Source organism: Schistocerca americana, chromosome 8, assembly GCF_021461395.2.
Source record: "Schistocerca americana isolate TAMUIC-IGC-003095 chromosome 8, iqSchAmer2.1, whole genome shotgun sequence".
In the NCBI taxonomy this organism is placed as follows: Eukaryota; Metazoa; Arthropoda; class Insecta; order Orthoptera; family Acrididae; genus Schistocerca; species Schistocerca americana.
Genome location: NC_060126.1, coordinates 258,495,877 through 258,519,528, shown reverse-complemented (window position 1 = coordinate 258,519,528; position 23,652 = coordinate 258,495,877). Strand labels below are relative to the sequence as shown.

The 23,652-nt window shown below is 37.8% G+C and overlaps 1 protein-coding gene across 1 annotated transcript in view; it reads right to left on the bottom strand.

Annotated features, from left to right (window-relative positions):
- LOC124545750 (dynein axonemal intermediate chain 7-like) overlaps positions 1–23,652 on the bottom strand; it is a 90,384-nt gene that overhangs the window by 31,213 nt on the left and 35,519 nt on the right. Inside the window, exons 5-6 of the mRNA XM_047124693.1 lie at positions 23,321–23,416; positions 3,074–3,292 (exon numbers count right to left, since the gene is read on the bottom strand). Coding sequence (XP_046980649.1) covers positions 3,074–3,292; positions 23,321–23,416 — 315 coding nt within the window. The remainder of the gene's footprint in view (positions 1–3,073; positions 3,293–23,320; positions 23,417–23,652) is intronic.

The window sequence follows — 23,652 nt, the reverse complement described above, 5'->3', positions numbered from 1 at the left end:
AAATTAAAGAGACCTTTGGAGAAAAGAGAACCACTTATATGAATATCAAGAGCTCAAATGGAAAGCCAGTTCTAAGCAAAGAAGGGAAAGCAGAAAGGTGAAAGGAATATATAGAGGTCTGTTCAAGGTTGATGTATTTGAGGGCAATATTATGGAATTGAAAGAGGATGTAGAGGAAGAGGAAATCGGACATATGATACTGCGTAAAGAATTTGGTAGACCTCTGAAAGACCTAAGTCAAAACAAGGCCCCAGTAGTAGATAACATTCTATTAGAACTACTGATAGGCTTGGGAGAACCAGCACTGACAAAACTCTACCATCTGGTGAGCAAGATGTATGAGACAGGCAAAGTACCCTCAGACTTCAAGAAGAATATAATAGTTCCAATCTGAAAGAAAGCAGGTGTTGACAGGTGTGAAAATTACTGAACTATCAGTTTCATAAGTCACAGCTGCAAAATACTAACACGAATTCTTTACAGATGAATGGAAAAACTGGTAGAAGCTGACCTTGGGGAGGATCAGTTTGGATTCCATAGAAATTTTGGAACACATGAGGCAATACTGACCCTACGACTCATCTTACAAGATAAATTAACAAAAGGCAAACCTACATTTCTAGCATTTGTAGACTTTGAGGAGGCTTTTGACAATGTTGATTGGAATACTCTCTTTCAAATTCTGAAGGTGGCAGGGATCAAATACAGGGAACAAAAGGCTATTTACAATTTGTACAGAAACCAGATAGCAGTTGTAAGAATTGTGGGGCATGAAAAGGAAGCAGTGGTTGGAAAGGGAGAGAGACAGGCTGTAACCTATCCCCTATGTTATTCAATCTATATATTGAGCAAGTAATAAAGGAAACAAAAGAAAAATTTAGAGTAAGAATTAAAATCCTTGGAGAAGAAATAAAAACTTTGAAGTTTGCCAGTGGTATTGTAATTCTGTCAGAGACAACACAGAACCTGGAAGAGCAGTTGAATGGAATGGACAGTGTCTTGAAAGGATGATATAAGATGAACATCAACAAAAGCAAAATGAGGATAACTGAATGTAGTCAAATTAAGTCAGGTGATGCTGAGGGAATTAGATTAGGAAATGGGACACTTAAAGTAGCAGATGAGTTTGGCTATTTGAGGAGCAAAACAAATGATGATGGTCAAAGTAGAGAGGATATCAAATGTTGGCTGGCAATGGCAAGGAAAGCATTCCTGAAAAAGAGAAATCTGTTAACATCGAGTATAGATTTAAGCGTCGGAAAGTCTTTTCTGAAAATATTTATATGGAGTGTAGTCATGTATGGAAGTGTAACATGGATGATAATTAGTTTAGACAAGAAGAGAATAGAAGCTTTGAAAACGTGGCATTACAGAAGAATGTTGAAGATTAGGTGGGTTGATCATGTGACTAATTAGGAGGTACTGAACAGAATCAGGGAGAAGAGGAATTTGTGGCACAACTTGACTAGAAGAAGGGATTGGTTGATGGGATATGTTCTGAGGCATCAAGGGATCACCAATTTAGTGTGGAGGGTAAAAATTGTAGAGGGAGACTAAGAGATGAATACACGAAGTAGATCCAGAAGGATGTGGGTTGCAGTAATTACTTGGAGAGGAAGAAGCTTGCACAGGATAGAGTAACATGGAGGGCTGCATCACAGCAGTCTCTCGACTGAAGACCACAACAACAAGAACATCTGTAACTGCTATATGGTGAGTAGCAATCTATCCTTCTCACAATATTGTCATTATTTTATTTCGATTTTCAGTGGATTCAGATCAGGTGATCTTGCAGGCCATGCATCTGGAAAATCTCTGGGAATAACATGTTCATGGAAGGTACATCTGGAAAATCTCTGCGAATAACATGTTCATGGAAGGTAGCATTAAGCAGACCTTCCACTGCATGAGTGACATGAAGTGTTCCCCCATCTTGCATGAAAACAGTGATTTCCATGCAGTTGTGCTCCTCCAAAGAAGAATCATATGCCCTGTGGAAAGGTCACAGTAACATAGAGACATCGTGGTACACTTGACCTGTGTCTATTCCCTTCAAAGAAATATGAATCAAGAATAAAGGCGCTTGTGAATCAACAGTGCACAGTCCCATAAGGTGAGTGCAGTGGCTCTCCATGTGCAATAGGTTAATTAACAGTACCCACTACACCCTACAGTATAAAACGTGCTTTTGATTCCATAGAACATCATCCAGCCACAAGTCACCAATTTTGGTCCATGCCAGAACAAAGCCAGAATGTTGCTGTCAATCATGAGGTTTCAGTTGCTGCACTGTCTTTATGGGTACCAGTGTAAAACACACTTCAAAGCTTTCCATACTGTTGACTATGGGGTGGACAGTTCTTGTAACACTGCATGAGCCCTAGCACAACCAGGGGCATGGGCTGCATATTTAGTTACAACAACAGCAACCTCATCAGTAACTTCCACCTCTTCTTTCATGTCCCACAGAAAACTCAACTATGTGTTCAAATTACATTATCATCTCTTTAAAACATTTAATGACATCAAGCCTCTCCTCAGACCTTTCAATCAGCAGTACTCTCTTACTGCAGCACTATAATTGCTGCTGTTAACATAAAACAGTTTCACTAACCATACTATTCACTCACATCATGGTTTGTCAAATGACAGCATGGATATTATATTGATAGTGTACAGCACAAGATTTTCACCTGGTGGCTAGGCTTTTTTTACAGTGGGAATTGGTAAATTAATTTCTAGTTCCCTTTCTTCCTAACCAACAACTTGCCTTTCCTTGCAGGGATAAAAGTCTGGTAATCACTTCTTTTCTTAATCTGACAGTATATTATCTCTCTGTCATATTTGAAGTGAAATGGTTCACAGTCTAAAAGCAAATATTACCTTTACCTGATAGCCATTATGTCTCTTACCATTCCTCATTAAGAAACATATTACATGAATTTGTTACAGCCAATATTTCTGGAACTGTTCAACAAAAAGATACAGTCACAGATAACAAGAAATTATTTGTATTGTTGTACAGTTATATGTAACAACAGTGACTTCAGTGGATGGAAAGGTCCATACTTACGAGTCTCCTACGGTCAAGATACTCTCGCATCTGTAATATCATATTACGTCTCCCAGCTAACAGATTCCAGCGACTCCAGGCAAAGTTGTAAACACTAGAAGCATGTGCCATGCAGTGATACAGGTGGTCCTCTGCCACACAGTGTTTGGGTGCAGAACCTTCCACATAACAAAAGGCATCAACTGGTGGGAAGATGTCAACTCCCCCTCTTTTCATCCGCTAAAAAACAAGGAAAGGTAAATGCACATTGTTCCATGATAACATGAGTTAGGTTGTTTTTTGGGCTTATATGTTACTAGGCTAAATTTTAATCATTTTTCTCGAGCCCTTAGATACAATGTCCAACAGTGTATGTAATTTTCATTCAGAGCTCTTTTGCAGTTCACCCACAGAACCTGGTACATGAGAACCACTTTTACAGGTGTCCAAAGGAGCTTCTGGTGGTGTTCAATTGCTTCAGACAATTACATGAATTACAATGTGAAGTTGTATAGCAGTTAAGACACTGGCTTCATATTTAGGATGAATGGACTCCAGATATAACTGAGGAAGCAGCAGTGTTTCTCAGAGTTGTGGCTATAGCCTGAGTAAGCACAAATAGAATACAGAAATGTAATGACAGAATCAAACAATGGAAACTCCAGGTAGGAATATCAACAATGTAGGAAAAGATAGATTGCTACTTACCATAAAGAAGACGTTAAGTTGCAGACAGGCACAATTAAAAGACACTTACACAAAGCTTTCTGCCACAGCCTTCATCAGCAAAAGGGAAACACACACCATTCATACACACAAGCAAGCACACCTCAGGCACATATGACCACCAACTCCAACAGCTTGAGCCAGAAAGCTTAGTGTAATTCCAGAATGAGATTTTTACTCTGCAGCGGAGTGTGCACTGATATGAAACTTCCTGGCAGATTAAAACTGTGTGCCCGACCGAGACTCGAACTCGGGACCTTTGACTTTCGCGGGCAAGTGCTCTACCAACTGAGCTACCGAAGCACGACTCACGCCCGGTACTCACAGCTTTACTTCTGCCAGTATCTCGTCTCCTACCTTCCAAACTTTACAGAAGCTCAGTTGGTAGAGCACTTGCCCGCGAAAGGCAAAGGTCCCGAGTTCGAGTCTCGGTCGGGCACACAGTTTTAATCTGCCAGGAAGTTTCATATCAGCGCACACTCCGCTGCAGAGTGAAAATCTCATTCTGGAAACATCCCCCAGGCTGTGGCTAAGCCATGTCTCCGCTATATCCTTTCTTTCAGGAGTGCTAGTTCTGCAAGTTTCGCAGGAGAGCTTCTGTAAAGTTTGGAAGGTAGGAGACGAGATACTGGCAGAAGTAAAGCTGTGAGTACCGGGCGTGAGTCGTGCTTCGGTAGCTCAGTTGGTAGAGCACTTGCCCGCGAAAGGCAAAGGTCCCGAGTTCGAGTCTCGGTCGGGCACACAGTTTTAATCTGCCAGGAAGTTTCTTAGTGTAATTGTCTTTTAATTCTATATGTCTGCCAATTAATGTGTCTTCTTTAAGGTAAGTAGCAATCTATCTTTTCCTACATTGTTGAAATTTAGTGGCAGTAAGGTATCAACTATAAAAGTTCATGATGGAAGGAACCTTCTGTGGTACACAGCCTCTCCACAGAAATTTTTGACAAAACAGAGATTACAGCATAGAAGGCACAAAACAAAGTAAAAGTCTATAGACAGAGTGATGGTGAACGAAACACATTCGATTGTCAAGAGAGAAATGTGCAGTGCTGTCAACTACTACTGTAGCAGAATATTAATGACAGATATCTCATGAAAACTAAAGGATTTATGGCGTTTATGGTCATATGTAAAGCCTTCAATGGTACCAAAGTTAGTGTCCATTCACTCAATGACAAAACAGGAACTGAAATTAAAGGTAGCAAAGCAAAAGCAGAAATGCTGAATGCTGTTTTCCAAGGTTTCTTTACGAAGAGAAATCCAACTATATTGCCAGTGATAATTTCAAAAAACGCCAAGTCCCAAACTCATGTATTAATGCTAACCTAATGAGTGAACATAAACAAAATGTTCAATGTAACGACAGAGAAATCTGTGAAAGAAATGACAGTGTAATCCACAAAAGTGTATGCAAGAAACTGTTCCAAACTAGCAGTAGAAGAAGCAAGAAGTACAAGAAGGGCCGGATTCTTATATATGGAGACAGTCATGGTCGCGAAATAGCTCAAAACATCGTGAATATCCATGATGACTTCACAGCTGTGACTCACATTCAACCTGGTGAATCATTCTCAGTAAATGATTATGTTGTTATCGTTGGTGGTACAAATGATGTGGCTAAAAATGAAGCAAATGACGCTATCAGGCACATGAAAGCAACACTCGGTAAGTTGACTGGACTTAACTAATTGTTGTTAACATTCCACAGAGACATGATCTAATGGACCAATCTATTGTGAACTTGGAAGTGCATAAAACAAATGTTCAGCTTAAAACAATATGTAACAAATTTCACAATGTGTCTTTGGTAAATGTCAGTAACCTAGATAGAAACCTGCACACAACTCATAGTATGCACGTGAACAAGAGAGGTAAAAAGATTGTGAGTATATTAATTATTGATGAAATCTGATGAAACATGACACAAATCAGTGTAAATAAGCGCATTGCTATGTAATGGCACAACCCATCCAAACAGGACTTGCCACATGCCACAGCTACAGCTGACAAGCCAGGGAAACTTGTAAACTCTGCTGGACAGCCTGGTAGCTCTAAATCTCCCTGTATGGTCCAGCAGGAGAAACTTAGCCCTAATATCATACAGTTGAACCCTTGTACTCTTAAAAACAACCAGTCTGGAACGGTGACACGTCCATCAAGTGTTCAACAATCCAAACTCACTTTCAAATTAATTCAGCAGAACTTTCAATGTCTTGGCAATAAGCACGAGTTGGATACCATTGCAGCAATTGATAACCCTGATGTTTTAGTTATAAGTGAACACTGGTACACAGATGTGCTAATTAGTGTATGTAAGCCACTCTCCATGATCTTCTGCTCTGCCTTCAGTAGAAAAGAGAAACGTAGTGGTGGGGTAGCTATCTTTGCAGCCAGTGGTAGTAATTATAGTGTAATAGATGTAAGTGCTTTCAGCATTGAGGGTGTAATAGAACTAGCAGCAATTAATTATAAGTGGGGGAAAGAGAACTTAATTATTATAGGCCTATATAAAGGACACCATCTGGTAGCCTAGATAGTTTCTTTGATGTTCTTAATGACCTGCTTGTTGACATTGACAGTAAACACTGCAATTAAAATGGCTGGGTTAACATAATACTAACTGGAGATATAAACATTGACTTGCTGTCCAATGACTCTGTATCTAAAAAACTAATGCTAACACTAGCTCAATTTTAACTTAATATTTCTGATAAATGAGCCCGCTAGAGAGGTCAATAGTGTAAAATCATGCATTGATAACATTATAACTAACATGTCCCACTTTACATGCAGCGCATCAGTTCTGAAGCTTGCCATTTCTGACCACCACACAATGCAGGTATTGATAGAAGCTGAAAATCTTTATGTCAATAGAAAAGAGAAACAAAATGTGACAAAAAGAATCACCAGTGATGCCAATGTTAAAGATTTCAACAGTCTGCTGAAAAGCTTACAATGGGGTGAAAAAAACAGCATTACTTTTAGCGATTTATCATCAGATTTTTATTATTGCTTCAATGTCTCATTCCCAGAAATGACCTTTACAGTAAATCACTGCAAAAAGATACAAGAAAATAACTGGATAAATCATGAAGTAAAAACAGCAAGAGAGAAACTTAGAGTTCTCCGATATGCAATGATAAATAATAACAATAATAATAGACTAAAGGTAGAATTTAAGAACTATCAGGATTACTATAAAGATCTTCTACTAGAAAGTAAAAGTAAATATGTAGCCACAATGTTAAGAAACTCTACTAACACTGGTTTAGCTGTTTGGAAAGTAATAAATAGCTTTAGGGATTGTAAGGACAGATCAACAAGTGATTTTACTATAAACCATAAAGGGCATATCATGAAATGTCAATGTCAGATTGCAAATGTTTTTAATGAATACTTTTCTTCTGTTGAAAAATATGTCAATGACCATTTTAAGAATCTTCAGCATAGATATAAGGGCATTCCAACCAAACAAAGCATATACTTGGCCCCAACAAATAGCAAGGAAGTCAAAAGCATAGTAATGTCATTAAAAAATACAAAATCAGAAGGCTATGATGGATTGTCTATCAGTACACTGAAAAGATGCATAGACAACATATCTGATGCCATGGTCACAACAGTAAATGATGTAATTGCATCAGGTTGTTTCCCAGATAGTCTAAAGATAGCACAAGTAACCTCGATTTACAAGAAAGGTGATAAATCTAAAATTGAAAACAACCGCCCCATCTCAATCTTACCTGCATTTTCTAAGGTAGTTGAGAAAGTTATTTATACTAGACTAATGACATTCCTGAGTCAACACACTTTAATATTTGAAAATGAGATGGTTTTATGAGAAACAAGTCAACTTCAGTAGCAGCAGCACAATTAATAGACAAAATAATATCGGCCATAGAGAACAAGGAGTATGTAACTGGAGTGTTCCTTGATCTAGAAAAAGCTTTTGATTGTGTCAACATCACCATATTACTAGACAAGCTATGGAACCTGGGTATCAGAGGAACTGGCTATGAGCTAATAAAATCATATATGAGCAATAGAAAACAATTTGTCTTGCTTAAAACAAACCGTGGGTCTTACAAATTTAAAATTACTGATATCAAATATGGAGTGCCTCAAGGTTCTGTCTTGAGGCCCCTTCTTTTCTTGATTCATGTTAATGATATACAGTATTGTTTTCCTAACTGTACAAAAATGTTGAATGCAGATTACACGTCAATAGTGTGTAAACACAAAGACTATGAGAGTCTGGAGGTGCTGTGCAACAGTGTAACTAATGAAATAGTCAAGTATTTTATTGAAAGCCATCTAAATGTAAGTGCTTCAATAGTGGAATAGTGGAATTTAACAAAAGGAAACAAATAGAATTTAACATCAAATTATCCATAGGAAATGACATTGGAAAAAAGGAAAAATGGACAAAGTTCTTGGGAATTACAATCCAGGACAGCCTCAAATGGGACATGCATATCGATTCCTTAGCATGTAAGCTGTCGAAGAATGTGTTTGCTATAAATATGATTAGTAAATATTGTAAGGACATGTGTGTACTAAAAACTGCTTATCATGCCCTATTCTCATCAAATTTAAACTATGCTGTAGAAATATGGGGTGCAACAACTCAAGCCAACCTAACCACATTATTAATACTACAGAAAACAGTTATCAGAATTATTTGTGGTGCCAAACCTCGAGAATCATGTCATAATCTGTTCCCAAAATTAGGTGTGCTTACCATTATAGGTGAATACATATTGAAAGTTATATTGCTTGTGAAAACAATAAATCCAAATTTCAACTGTGACCTGCGCCATTACGATACAAGGCAAAAGTTCAGATACCATGTAAATAGTCACGGAACAGCTTTATATGAAAAAACTGCACTTCGTGCTGGGCTCAAGTTAGCCAGTGCCCTACCAGAAAGTCTCACAACCCTTACTACTAACAAATTAAAAGATCAACCAAAAAGAATTCTAATTGAAAACCCTTTTTATTCCCTAGATGAGTATTATATCTTTATGAAAAGTGCTTCATAAGTATGTCAAGCTCATAGTTTTAAGTAACCTACAACTAATATAATGTTGATAACAACAATATTAGTAATATTGTGATTGTATACTACCAAATGTAAAATGCATCAAAATGTAAAATGTATTAATACAAACAAATCTTTAGTTTGTAATTTATTAACTGACCTATTCAGAAGAATAATCTGTATGATGTCCTGAAACTGTATTATTTCTAGGTATTGTATTTGATTATTTGATGTTGAATAAATATTATTATTATTATTATTATTATTATTACTATAAATTCTTGCACCACTGAAAAGAAGAATAGTGTAGATATTAATGTCAATAGTGTTGAGAAACTTCTGAAATCACTAAAATTGAACAAAGCTCCAGGGCCTGATGGACTCCTTAACAGACACTATACCTCATTTTCATCTGTGTTAGCCTTTCTTTTAACCATAATCTACCACTGTTCCTCTGAACAAAAAACCTTACCCAGTAGTTGGAAGAAAATGCAGGCTGCACACATCTACAAGAAAGGTAGCTGAAGTGATCCACAAAACTGCTGTCCATTCTCCTTGAAATTTTAGAACATATTCTGAGCTCAAACCTAGTTAGGTGTCTCAAACAGAATGAGCTCCTCCATGTTAACCAGTACAAATGCCAAAAAATATTAATTATGCAAAACCTAACTTGCAGTTTTTTCAGGTAACATCCTAAAAGCTACAGTTCAAGGCAGTATTTCATGATTTCCAAAAACCGTTTGACTGTATGTCTATAATCAAAACTACAGTTATATGGGACATCAAGCAAAATTTGTGAATTATTGAAAGATGTAGAGGTAACAGCAGGCATCCCCCAGGAAACATGTTGGGACCCTTGCTGTTCATGTTGTATATTAATGACCAGCCAGAAAACATTAACAGTAACCTCAGCCTTTTCACAGTTTGTGCAGTTATCTATAATGAAAAAAGTTCTACAAATATCCAGTCAGATTTTGGTATGATTTCAAAGTGGTGTAACGATGGGCAATTTGCCATAAATGTTCTGAAATATAAAATTGTGCACTCCATCAAAAAAGACAGAAATAATAACATATCCTATGATTGCAATATCAACGACTCACACTTGGAATCTCTCATATCATACAAACATCTAAAAATTATATGAAATGGATGGATTTCTACTCACTGGGTAGAAGAGGCATTGACTGACAGATAGGCACATTGGATAAAAGACTCTTAGAGATTATCAGCTAGTGCACTAAGTCCTTCGTCAGATGTAGTCAAAACACACATTCACACATGCAAACCTCACACAAACTTGGCCACTGTTATAGAGATATGAACTGGAACCATCATGTAGGCTTCATCATAAATCACTGCACATTGCACTGTAGTGCTCAGTGGGAACTTAATTCTTAGTCATCCAGTATGGCAAATGTATCATTCATACACAGAAGGCCACTTCCCCCCACTGCAAGCACTACTCACTATGCAGTTTACAGACTATATTTCTAACAGAAAGCTTGCTGAAACCATGTGACAGACTTCAGTTCATTGTTTGAATGCTGGGGAAATGCAATCAGTCTGCAACGAAGGTGCCTACAGAAGACTCATGTGACCAATCTTACAGTACTGTTCAAGTGTATGGGACATATTCCAAATACAACTAATAGGGGATATTGAATGTATACAGATAAGGGCAGCACAAATGGTCACATGTTTGTTTGACCCATGGGATTGTCACAGAGATTCTGAGAAAACAGAACAAGCAGACACTTGGAGATAGATGCAAATTATTGTGGGAAAGCATACTTACAAATTTTCAAGAATTTTCTTTACATAATGAATATACCACAAATAATGCACATTGTTCCCATAATGCTCAAGGGACAAGATTACGCTAATAGGAAGTGTAAAAATCCTATAAAGAAAGCTATTCTTGAAACCTTAGGCAAAAAACAGCACTTTTTTAATGCACTTGAACATAAATGGCATGGTTACAACCCATCAAAATGAAAGCATGAATAAAATTAATGAACTACAAATTTTATTCTCAGAATGTAAAAATATTAAAATTGTTTGTTTAAATGAGCATTGGCTTACAAAAAATAGTATCATAATTTTAAATAAGTTAAAAAATTTCAATGTAGCCTCAAGTTTTTGTAGAACAAAAAGTACTCATGGGGGCTCATGCATACTTGTAAATAACTCTGTAGAGTATAAAGTAAAAGATGATTTCAGTTTTCTAAATGAAGAAGGAGTATTTGAAAGCTGCTCAATTGAATTAGAAACAAAAAATATTATTATTGTTTCTATATATATAATCCCACGTGTAGAGATAGCAAAATTATTTTTACCAAAATTAAAAAATCTTTTACAGAAAGTCATCAATGAGAAAAAGAAAAAGGCATTAATAGCAGCTGCTTTCAATATAAATTTATTAAATCAAACAAATGACTAGATAAAGTTTATGGACTTATTCCAAGAATTTGGTTTCAAGGTAAACTTCATGGAAATCACAAGAGAAAATGAAAATACATGAAGTTCTGCTCTAAATTAGAAGAGGTAGAGTGGCAAGTAGAAGATGATACTACACTCTCTGTATAATTTAACAGGTTTCTAGAAATGTGTGTTCGTAGCAGGTTTCTAGAAAGTTTCTAACATGTACTTAATGAAATATTTCCACTTACAGTATTCCACACAAAGGTGTGATGTAATCTAAATTGGCTCACCACTGGAATAAAAATATCCAGTTGGAAGAAAAGACAACTGCACAAGGAGTTGAAATACAATGAAGACCCTGTTTTCGTAAATTATGTCAAACAGTATAAAGGCTTATTTAAAAGGGTAGTGAAAGCTGCAAAAGAAATGGTAAATAATAAATACATCTTGGCTCATGAAAACAAATCAAAGGCAGTCTTGTCTGTCATAAAATCAGAACTGGGGATGAGAACTAACAGCAAAGTTATCTCCAGAATTAAGGTGGGAAATAAAACTATAACAAATCCTGCTCTGATTTCAGAATCTTTTAACAATTTTTTTATAAATGTATCAAAATTACTTGCGGATGTAGATGGTTATACCAAAAAAGTACAGTTAGGTCAGAAGGCGGAAGAATGCTTTAAAAAATTAAAAAAAAATTTCAGCCAAAGATGTAGAGAACACTACATTACAGCTCAAAAACAAAAATTCCACAGGTGGGCTGGCATACCTACTAAAGTAGTTAAATCAGCTGCCAGGATAATAGCTCATCCCCTTTGCTCAATAATCAATAAATCACTCTAAGAAGGCCACTTTCCAGATGCCTTGAAGCATGCAGAGGTAAAACCTTTGTTCAAAAAAGGTTCAAGAGAAGATATGGGCAACTACTACCCAATCTCTATTCTCCCAATTTTCTCAAAAATCTTTGAAAAATTAGTAGCAATGCAAATCAAAAGATTTATAGAAAAATCAAACATACTGTCAGATAATGAATACGGCTTTCAGAAAGGCAAAAACACAATAGACACCATACATGAGTTTGTGAAAAAAATTTGTTCTGCCTTAGACAAGTCTAGCAAAGTTGCAGGATTGTTCTGTGACCTCACGAAAGCATTTGATTGTGTAAACCACACAAAGAGAAAACAAAGAGTAGTTATATCATCAAGCAAGGGAAATTTCTACTCTGAACGGATGATTATTTCACAAGGCATTCCACAAGGCTCAATTCTGGGTCCAATTTTATTCTGACTTTACATAAATGATCTGTCACTAAACATAAATTCACACTCAGTTTTATTCAATGATGATACATGTTGGCCTCATCGAAAGCAATTTCTCAGAACAAATTCCCTCAACTGTCACAAATCTACTAGGCAGTTTAGAAACTTGGTTCCAACTAAACGGGTTAAAACTGAATATTAGAAAAACAAATTTACTAAAGTTTGAAACTAAATACTCTAAAACAAATGAAATTCATATTACCTGCAGAAACCAGGACCTGAAAGAATCAGATTGTGTTAAATTTTTAGGAATACATTTAGACCAAAATTTATCCTGGTCTTCACATATAGAATACTTAGCAAATAAGTTAAACAGCCTGACCTTTGCTATGAAGATTTTGTCATATTCAACTAGCATGGAGATAAGAAAAGTAGTTTATCACAGCTATTTTGAAGCTGTTATAAGTTATGGCATTATCTTTTGGGGTAATACAAGCAAAATCATTAGAATATTAAAATTACAAAAATCGTTAGAAATATGTGTAACACAAGACCAAAAGAATCTTGTCACCAACTGTTAAGAAACCTAAAAATATTAAGTGCCCTCTGTTTGTACATCTATGAACTTATTTTTGTATATAGTAGTCCTATGTTATTCACAGACAGCAATTTTAAGCATCAATACAGCACTAGGAATAAGACAAACTTCATGCTTCCTACTCACATGCTAAAGTTATATGCACAAACCCCAGAATATATGGGCATGAAAATCTACAACATGCTAAAAAAAGAAACAAATAAACAGCAAGGAGCTAGAGTAACTGAAACCAAAGCTGCACAGGTTATTAGTGGAGAAATGTTATTACTCCGTAGAAGAATTTATGAATGATGATGTGGAAATCTGAGCAAGAAAACATCACCTGTAAATTAAGCTTAGCAGTTTTGTGTCAAACAATTGATTGTAAAAATATGTTCACTGAGTAAACACTGTTGTTATATATTACTTTGTAAACTGGTGTGTTGATATATTGTTTTTGTAATACTGTATATACAAACTGTAATTGTAATGTAAATGTAATGTTGACGAGTCCCCAGTAGATCAAATCTGAGATTTGACTTTGTATGATATGGGATGGTAAAAATTCTGATTCTGATTACAGCACACAAAGAGGCATTCAAACAATAATTTTTTCCATGCTCTATGTGTGAATGAATCACACATAAGTTCTAGTAACTGATACAGTGGGAAGTGCACTCTGCCATGCACTCCACAGTGGTTTGCAGAATATGGACTTGAGCAGTATTCTAGGTTGTGTCTCATAACTGTTTTGAAAACAATGTCTTTTGTACACTCATTGCACCTTGATATAGAGTCTATGTGATCATTCAGTTTCATATCCCTACATACAGTTACACTAAAGTAATTCACTGATTCCAATAGTGTGTCATCAGTATTGTGGTCATAAATTATTATGTTTGTGTGTTTTGTGATAAGCACAACTTAACATGAACATTAAAGCAAGTTGCCAACCTCTGTCCAACACTTTGAAAGCTTAACATAATCTTACTGAATATTTGTGCTCCTTTTTTCAGGCAGTACTTCATTATAGAAAACAGTTTCATCTGCAAAAAGTCTGCCAGGTCATTAATATACAAAATGAACAGTTACCTCCACTACTCACTTCCATAGCCCACACCAGAAGTGCTTCTACATCTGTCAGTGACTCTCCATCCAAGACAACATGCTATGTTTTTCTGCCAATAAGTCCTCAGTCTAGTCATACATTTCACTTGATGCCTCGATAGGACTGTACTTTTGTTAATAAGTGTTGGTGGGGTATGACTCATTTTTTTTTTTTTTTTAATTTTGCTTTTCACAAGTGCTGAATGCCTTCAACTGTGGCTTTCAGGATGTTGTGTGTGAAAAGTGCAAGTTGGGTTTTGCACGAAGGTGTTTGCAAAATTCGTGCTGCTTGGTACATGGGAAGTCATTACATTTTAAACATATCATTATGTTTGATTCAATATATGTTGTAAAAGTCTGGAACAGATGGATGTCAAAGATACTGGCTGACAGTTTTGTGGACAGCTTTTACCCACATGAAATAGCTGCCAAAACACATCTACAGATATTGTATTAGAAGACTCAATACATGGAACGACAAGCCAACAGTGGCACATCATGCAAATGATGTATGGATCCTTAAAAAAGAGTCAAAAAATTTAAATATTTATGGGAATACATACAAATAGGAGTATCAAACAATACATCCAACATAGAACTAACAGAATGACTCCAGAAAGCATACAAACTCACATGGTCACATTATAATAAGAAAAGCATATCAAGACAGGCCAGAATTAGACACTACAAAACAGTTGTATTACTGGAAGCACTATATGCATCAGAAACAACCACAACTGAAGCATCAGGCATTATAGAGACAGAAAAAATAGAATGCAAAATTCTCAGGAAAATATTTGGACCTATACACAAAGATGGCATATGGTTTTGATTTGATTTAATTTTTTATTGGTCCAGTTTTATCATACAGCACAAATTGGACAAGTCAAAGATAAGTTACAATAATGCATAGTATTAGCAAAATAGTAGACAAATTAAAAATAGGTACCTCTTACAATTAATTTTGTTACTTATTCATAAATTCTCTGACAGAATAGAAATAGTGCTTTATTAGAAATGCCTTTAGTTTAGATTTAAATATTGGATGAGTAGCATTTTTTATTTCCTCTGGTATCTTATAGTGTAGTATTACACCAATGTTAATTATGCTCCTCTGATAGGTTGTTTTATTTTATTTAGCATATGGCTTATACAGACATATCATGAAATTAAATTACATATACATTATTGGTCCAGTTTTATCATACAGCACAAATTGGACAAGTCAAAGATAAGTTACAATAATGCATAGTATTAGCAAAATAGTAGACAAATTAAAAATAGGTACCTCTTACAATTAATTTTGTTACTTATTCATAAATTCTCTGACAGAATAGAAATAGTGCTTTATTAGAAATGCCTTTAGTTTAGATTTAAATATTGGATGAGTAGCATTTTTTATTTCCTCTGGTATCATACTGTGTAGTATTATACCAACGTTAATTATACTCCTCTGATAGGTGGTTTTATTTTATTTAACGTATGGCTAATACAGACATACCATGAAATTAAATTACATATACATATGTACATATTGACACACAAGAAACTTAAGTTTGTCTTTACAACTGAATATCCAGTCCTTCAATCCAGCGCACTGCATCTGGAACTGCTAGCAGGAAGTGCTCTTTGGCGGCGTGATAGGCTCGAATCCTGCATTCACTGACGATGTGGTGAACAGTCTGGTATGGAGCCACGCAGTCACAGGCTGGATCAGGCAGCTTCTTCCACTTAAAGAGAGCATCCCTGCATCAGCCATGGCAGGTATGGATTCTGTTGAGAGTAGTCCAGGTCTTGCGTGGTAGGTCGAATCCACTTGGAAGTTTAGCACCTGAGAAGATGTTATCCAGGTGCACATCCGTCACTGCTTCCCACTGACCTTTCCATTCTTCAAGAGGTTTGAAATCCTTAGCAACCATGTCAGCAGCATCGCACAAAGTTGGATGGCGTGATATCAGTCTCTTACGATTTAAAAGTGGCAGGTCGCTATGCACAGGTAGGTTAGAATTCCTGGAGATCTTGTGGAACTCTCTCATAAGGGCAGTACATCTACGTAGATCAGGAGGCATTATACCAGTTAACAGTGGAACCCTATAAACTGGAGTAGATCTGACTGTGCCAGATATTATGCACTTTGTTGTATTCAGCTGGGTATCTACAAGCCTTGCATGACTGCTGTTCGTCCAAACAGGTGCACAATACTCAGCACTTGAGTACACCAGGCCCAGAGCTGAAGATCTCAGGGTGGTTGCTGAATATCCCAGGTAGTTCCACATAGCTTATGGAGAATATTGTTTCGAGTCCTCAACTTTTGAGCTAAGTTAAGAAGGTGTTGTTTGAAGCATAGTGTACGATACAGGATGACACCAAGATATTTTGGGTTGCAATTATGATGAAGAATTCTGCCTCTGAAACTTACTTGCAGTTTTACATTCGCCAACTGATTATTTAGATGGAAGCAACACACTTCTGTCTTACTCACACTGGGTTGGAGTCTCCAGATTTTGAAGTAATTATCTATTGCAGACAGGTTGTTGGTTAGAATCCTTCTGTTGTCTTCATGTACTGGTGTTTTACAGCTAGTGCCAGGTCATTGGCATAGCAGTATTTTCTGGACGAAGTGTCAGGTAGATCAGATAGATATAGGTTGAACAGTAATTGTGAGAGAACTGATCCTTGAGGTGATCCATTGTTCAGCTTCCTCTCCTTACTTATGTTACTTCCAGTGATTACCTGGAACTTCCGATCGCTTAGCATGCTGTTAATCAGTTGAGCCATTGTTCTGCAGGGCATGATGTGGAGAAATTTGTAGATAAGGTCTTCACTCCACACAGTGTCAAAGGCGACAGTTAGATCAACAAACGCCACAGATAGGTGGTTGTTCTGTGATATTTTTGATGTATATTTGATTTCCCTCTGGTACTATAGTTGTGTACATTTTTGTTCTGTAGCAGTTTGCCTGTTTTCAGGAGGTAGTCCCTAGTGAACAAGATAGTTTCATAAATGAATAAACTTGGAACATTTAAAACACTAAGCTCAGTAAAATGTGGTTTGCAGGGGTCCATCTTTTTAAGGCCACAAATTATTCTTAGAGCTCTTTTTTGCATTCTAAAAACCTTTACACTGTGGGTTGAGTATCCCCAGAAAACAATCCCATATCAGACTAGTGAGTGGAACTGTGCATAGTATGCCTGCAGTCCTGTTGTTTTGCTTGTTGTAGTCTTTAAGATTCTTAGGCCATAGCACACAGATGATTGTTTTCTAGACAAGTTATTTATATGTATGTGCCACTTTAAGTCTTGCTGAACCCATAGACCCACAAATTTTGTGACACTTACATTTTCTAGGGGATCATTTTTTAATTGTGCTTGAATAGACATTTGATTAGTTGGAGGAATTAAATGAAAATCGACACTCACAGTTTTTTCAATATTTATAATGAGTTTGTTTTTTTGTGAACCACTTGTAAAGTCTTTTCATAGAACTTTCTGCTGTGGACTGCAAAGTTTCTGGATTGGATCCAATGAGCAACATGCTGGTGTCATAGGCAAACAGGATAGCTTTTGTGGGCCTCATATATTCAACTAAGTCACCCACATAAATCAAGAAGAGTAGTGGACCTAAGACTGAGCCCTGTGGTACACCATATTTTATTGGTAATTTGCTAGAAAGAAAAGAGTTGTTTCTTTTTTTATTCATTTCAAAGACCTACCAATGAGTTACACCAACACACTGACAAACTCACAGACATGATCAGAAAACGCAGACTAAATTTCTACAGACACATACAGAGAATGGACAACACCAGACTTATAAAGCGAATCTTTGAGCTAATAAAACACTCAAGCCTTAAAACAAGTTGGTATCATGAAATAGAGGAAGAGATAAGGCAGCTGGGGATCAACAAACAAATGATAAAAGACAGAAAGGAATTCAGGAACAAAATGAGGAATGCAAAATTTATGGTAAATGAGAGGAGGAAGGCGGGAGCATTATGGACAGAACAAAGGAAACAAGAGCCAAGTTCTCTTCTACGACAGGATTTACAAAACACTATAAATAAAGTTTCAAGAATTCAACAATATTATGAAAGGGTCTGGACTTTCGATTGTTTGTTTAAAGAACTCATATGAAGATCTTCATCAGTGGATTAAAAGGAACTGGTCAACAGAAAATTTGTTGATTCATGATTGGCTCTATTGCATTACACAAACTATATTTAATAAGCACTGTCAGAATATTCAAAACATGTGTAACTATGTCTCTCTTTTTAATGATATGAATATAATAGAGGGAAACATTCCACGTGGGAAAAATATATCTAAAAACACAGATGATGTGACTTACCGAACGAAAGTGCTAGCAGGTCAATAGACACACAAACAAACACAAACATACACATGAAATTCAAGCTTTCGCAACAAACTGTTGCCTCATCAGGAAAGAGGGAAGGAGAGGGAAAGACGAAAGGATGTGGGTTTTAGGGGAGAGGGTAAGGAGTCATTCCAATCCCGGGAGTGGAAAGACTTACCTTAGGGGGGAAAAAGGGGTATACACTCGCACACACACACATATCCATCCGCACATACGCAGACACAAGCAGACATTTGTAAAGGCAAAGAGTTTGGGCAGAGATGTCAGTCGAGGCAGAAGTACAGAGGCAAAGATGTTGTTGAAAGACAGGTGAGGTATGAGCGGCGGCAAATTGAAATTAGCGGAGATAGAGGCCTGGCGGGTAATGAGAAGAGAGGATATATTGAAGAGCAAGTTCCCATCTCCAGAGTTTGGATAGGTTGGTGTTAGTGGGAAGTATCCAGATAACCCGGACGGTGTAACACTGTGCCAAGATGTGCTGGCCGTGCACCAAGGCATGTTTAGCCACAGGGTGATCCTCATCACCAACAAACACTGTCTGCCTGTGTCCATTCATGCAAATGGACAGTTTGTTGCTGGTCATTCCCTCATAGAAAGCTTCACAGTGTAGGCAGGTCAGTTGGTAAATCACGTGGGTGCTCTGCCTTTGATCGTGTACACCTTCCGGGTTACAGGACTGGAGTAGGTGGTGGTGGGAGGGTGCATGGGACATGTTTTACACCGGGGGCGGTTACAAGGGTAGGAGCCAGAGGGTAGGGAAGGTGGTTTGGGGATTTCATAGGGATGAACTAAGAGGTTACGAAGTTTAGGTGGATGGCGGAAAGACACTCTTGGTGGAGTGGGGAGGATTTCATGAAGGGTGGATCTCATTTCAGGGCAGGATTTGAGGAAGTCGTATCCCTGCTGGAGAGCCACATTCAGAGTCTGATCCAGTCCTGGAAAGTATCCTGTCACAAGTGGGGCACTTTTGGGGTTCTTCTGTGGGAGGTTCTGGGTTTGAGGAGATGAGGAAGTGGCTCTGGTTATTTGCTTCTGTACCAGGTCGGGAGGGTAGTTGCGGGATGCGAAAGCTGTTTTCAGGTTGTTGGTGTAATGGTTCAGGGATTCCGGACTGGAGCAGATTCGTTTGCCACGAAGACCTAGGCTGTAGGGAAGGGACAATTTGGTGTGGAATGGGTGGCAGCTGTCATAATAGAGGTACTGTTGCTTGTTGGTGGGTTTGATGTGGACGGACGTGTGAAGCTGGCCATTGGACAGGTGGAGGTCAACGTCAAGGAAAGTGGCATGGGATTTGGACGTCCACCTGTCCAATGGCCAGCTTCACATGTCCGTTCACATCAAACCCACCAACAAGCAACAGTACCTCCATTATGACAGCTGCCACCCATTCCACATCAAATTGTCCCTTCCCTACAGCCTAGGTCTTCGTGGCAAACGAATCTGCTCCAGTCTGGAATCCCTGAACCATTACACCAACAACCTGAAAACAGCTTTCGCATCCCGCAACTACCCTCCCGACCTGGTACAGAAGCAAATAACCAGAGCCACTTCCTCATCTCCTCAAACCCAGAACCTCCCACAGAAGAACCCCAAAAGTGCCCCACTTGTGACAGGATACTTTCCAGGACTGGATCAGACTCTGAATGTGGCTCTCCAGTAGGGATACGACTTCCTCAAATCCTGCCCTGAAATGAGATCCATCCTTCATGAAATCCTCCCCACTCCACCAAGAGTGTCTTTCCGCCATCCACCTAAACTTCGTAACCTCTTAGTTCATCCCTATGAAATCCCCAAACCACCTTCCCTACCCTCTGGCTCCTACCCTTGTAACCGCCCCCGGTGTAAAACATGTCCCATGCACCCTCCCACCACCACCTACTCCAGTCCTGTAACCCGGAAGGTGTACACGATCAAAGGCAGAGCACCCACGTGATTTACCAACTGACCTGCCTACACTGTGAAGCTTTCTATGAGGGAATGACCAGCAACAAACTGTCCATTTGCATGAATGGACACAGGCAGACAGTGTTTCTTGGTAATGAGGATCACCCTGTGGCTAAACATGCCTTGGTTCACGGCCAGCACATCTTGGCACAGTGTTACACCGTCCGGGTTATCTGGATACTTCCCACTAACACCAACCTATCCAAACTCCGGAGATGGGAACTTGCTCTTCAATGTATCCTCTCTTCTCGTTACCCGCCAGGCCTCTATCTCCGCTAATTTCAATTTGCCGCCGCTCATACCTCACCTGTCTTTCAACAACATCTTTGCCTCTGTACTTCTGCCTCGACTGACATCTCTGCCCAAACTCTTTGCCTTTACAAATGTCTGCTTGTGTCTGTGTACGTGCGGATGGATATGTGTGTGTGTGCGAGTGTATACCCGTCCTTTTTTCCCCCTAAGGTAAGTCTTTCCGCTCCTGGGATTGGAATGACTCCTTACCCTCTCCCCTAAAACCCACATCCTTTCGTCTTTCCCTCTCCTTCCCTCTTTCCTGATGAGGCAACAGTTTGTTGCGAAAGCTTGAATTTCATGTGTATGTTTGTGTTTGTTTGTGTGTCTATCGACCTGCCAGCACTTTCGTTTGGTAAGTAACATCATCTGTGTTTTTAGATATATGTCTCTCTTTTCTATGATAATGGCACATTTTCAATATATTGTAGAGATTGTCTTTCATTTCAGATGCATAAAATGATATTTTAACTATTTAATGATAATGGAAGAGAACAATGTTGCCAGAATACCAACTTTTTACATAAGTCTTTTCATAATACATATCTCTTCAGTATGTCCAAGAAATAACAACATATATAATTTTAACACCACATTAAGAAATTTTAATAAATCATTAGTGAGTGGAACAATGCTACATAACTAGTTTATTAAATTTAAATCATACATAATTGTAATCATGTACAGTGATCATACAGCTGCACTAAGTTCTTTCAGTAAGCCAACAATGTGGCTTTTGCAATGGTTTATGAAATTCTGCTGTAACCCAAGAAACATTGCCTACAAAAAAAATGATAGCCCAAAGGATAGGTATTCTTTGTTATCTTCCTCATCTTCCTATTCTGTGCCCTCCCAGCATTCAACTACAAGACATTTTGAAACCAATGGTTAGTCTAACTCTAAAATATAAAATAAGTGAACAGCAGTCAACAGCAGTATATTTATTTCCAGCTTCATTCACAAAGCTGTTATCCACATTGTAACACAAATTATTTTTATTGCTACAATTCTGGTTGTATCACCCCAGGATGCTTATGGTGATACCAGAAACAGGCGAGACTCAATTGCACCAGCAGCTTATGGTCACAGCAGGAACAGGTGAAACTCACATCAGCAGTTTGAAGTAAACATCATAGGTCTAAGACATTAACCAGAAAACAGTAGCATCTACAATACTAATATTGACATCAACAGTGGAGGACACAGAAGTGCAGTCTGAGCTATATACTATTGCCTGTGACTCATTTATAAATGAAGACATGTATCAGAGCAGTGGTTCAGCAACAATGTTACTGATAATATTACTTCTCATAGTAAATGTTAAAGCATTCAATACACGAGGGTTGGACATAAATATGGAAATATCAAAAAACACAACAGAGCAGCAGGCCTAACATTGTGTCAGAAACCTGTTGGCATTCAAAACAGCTTTCAGTCATCTCATAAAGAACAAATACAGGTCCTGTTTGCTTTCCAAGAGAATCTTATACTATTCTTTCTGCAAAATAGTGGCAGGTTCACATAGCAATGATGAAAATGGATAATGATCACACACCAAACTAGACCACAAAGGCTCAATAATATGGAGATCTGGTGACTGTGCTGGCCAGGGAAGATGCAACAGGTCATCCTCATGATCACAAAACCAGCCCTGGACAATGCAAGCTGTATGACCAGGGGCCCTGTCATCTTGGAACACAGCATCACCCGTGGGGAACAAACACTGTAAATGGAATGGATATAATCACCTTAAAATGATCACATAATCCTTGACAGTAATGCAGCTTTGCAGAGTAACCATGGGGCTCATGGAATATGAAGATATGGCTTTTCCTTACATTCATGGTACACTCATGAAATGGTCGTACAGGAAAACCCCCACTTCATAGCTATCTCAGAGATGCTGTGTCCCATCGCTTGTGTGCTGACTATAACACCACATTCAAACTCACATAAATCTTGATAGCCTGCCATTGTAGTGGCAGTACCCAATCTAACAACTGTGCCAGACACTTGTTGTCTTATATAGGTGTTGCTGACTTCAGCGCCATATTCTGCTTGTGTTTACATATCCATGTAACTGAATATGCATATCTACACCAGTTTCTTTGGGGCTTCAGTGTAAATAAGTAAATATTAAGACGTGGTGGAACAAAAGTTGGAAATTTCAGTAAGTATAGGCAAGGAGGGTATCAGGGATTAGGAACAAGTTTTGGATAAAGTTCCAACAACAAAATTTCTGAGGTGGTCCTGAAAATAAGATTTCAAATCACCCATATGGTGAAGCAGAAATCAAGATGATGGGTACTGTGTTGCAGAGAATTCTCTGTAACAAAGTATTAGGTGTTATCCAATTTTCACATCTGTCTTTCTTTTGTTTATATTGAAATATTCAAGGAACAATACCAACATCTGCCATAGTGAGGTCTTTCAAATTTATGACATTACTATCTTAACTCATAATTGTTTCACAAGTAAAATGTTCTCTAGCACCATAAATTCATTTTAAAGTGTTTTTAACTTACCTTAATTAGAAAATATGGTTTGAAGTATGTCCCAACAATATCTTGCAGAGCATTAGTTGCACCATTCTGCAGGGCATTTAAGCACACCTTGTCCCCCTGTACATAAATGGACAAATATAAAACTGTTAATGAGTTAAGTGTCTGTTAGCATCACTAATAGATCAAGAATAGACCAAATTTTACATTTGGGATTAGAACTGTATTTATGAAACTACAACAAAGAACCATAGGAAAGATATTTAGTGTTGTCAGTATCGGAATTAGTTTTCTATTTGCTAGCATTGCTAGAAATATAGATAAGAGTGCTGAGGGGTGAACATGAGTGAAGGAAG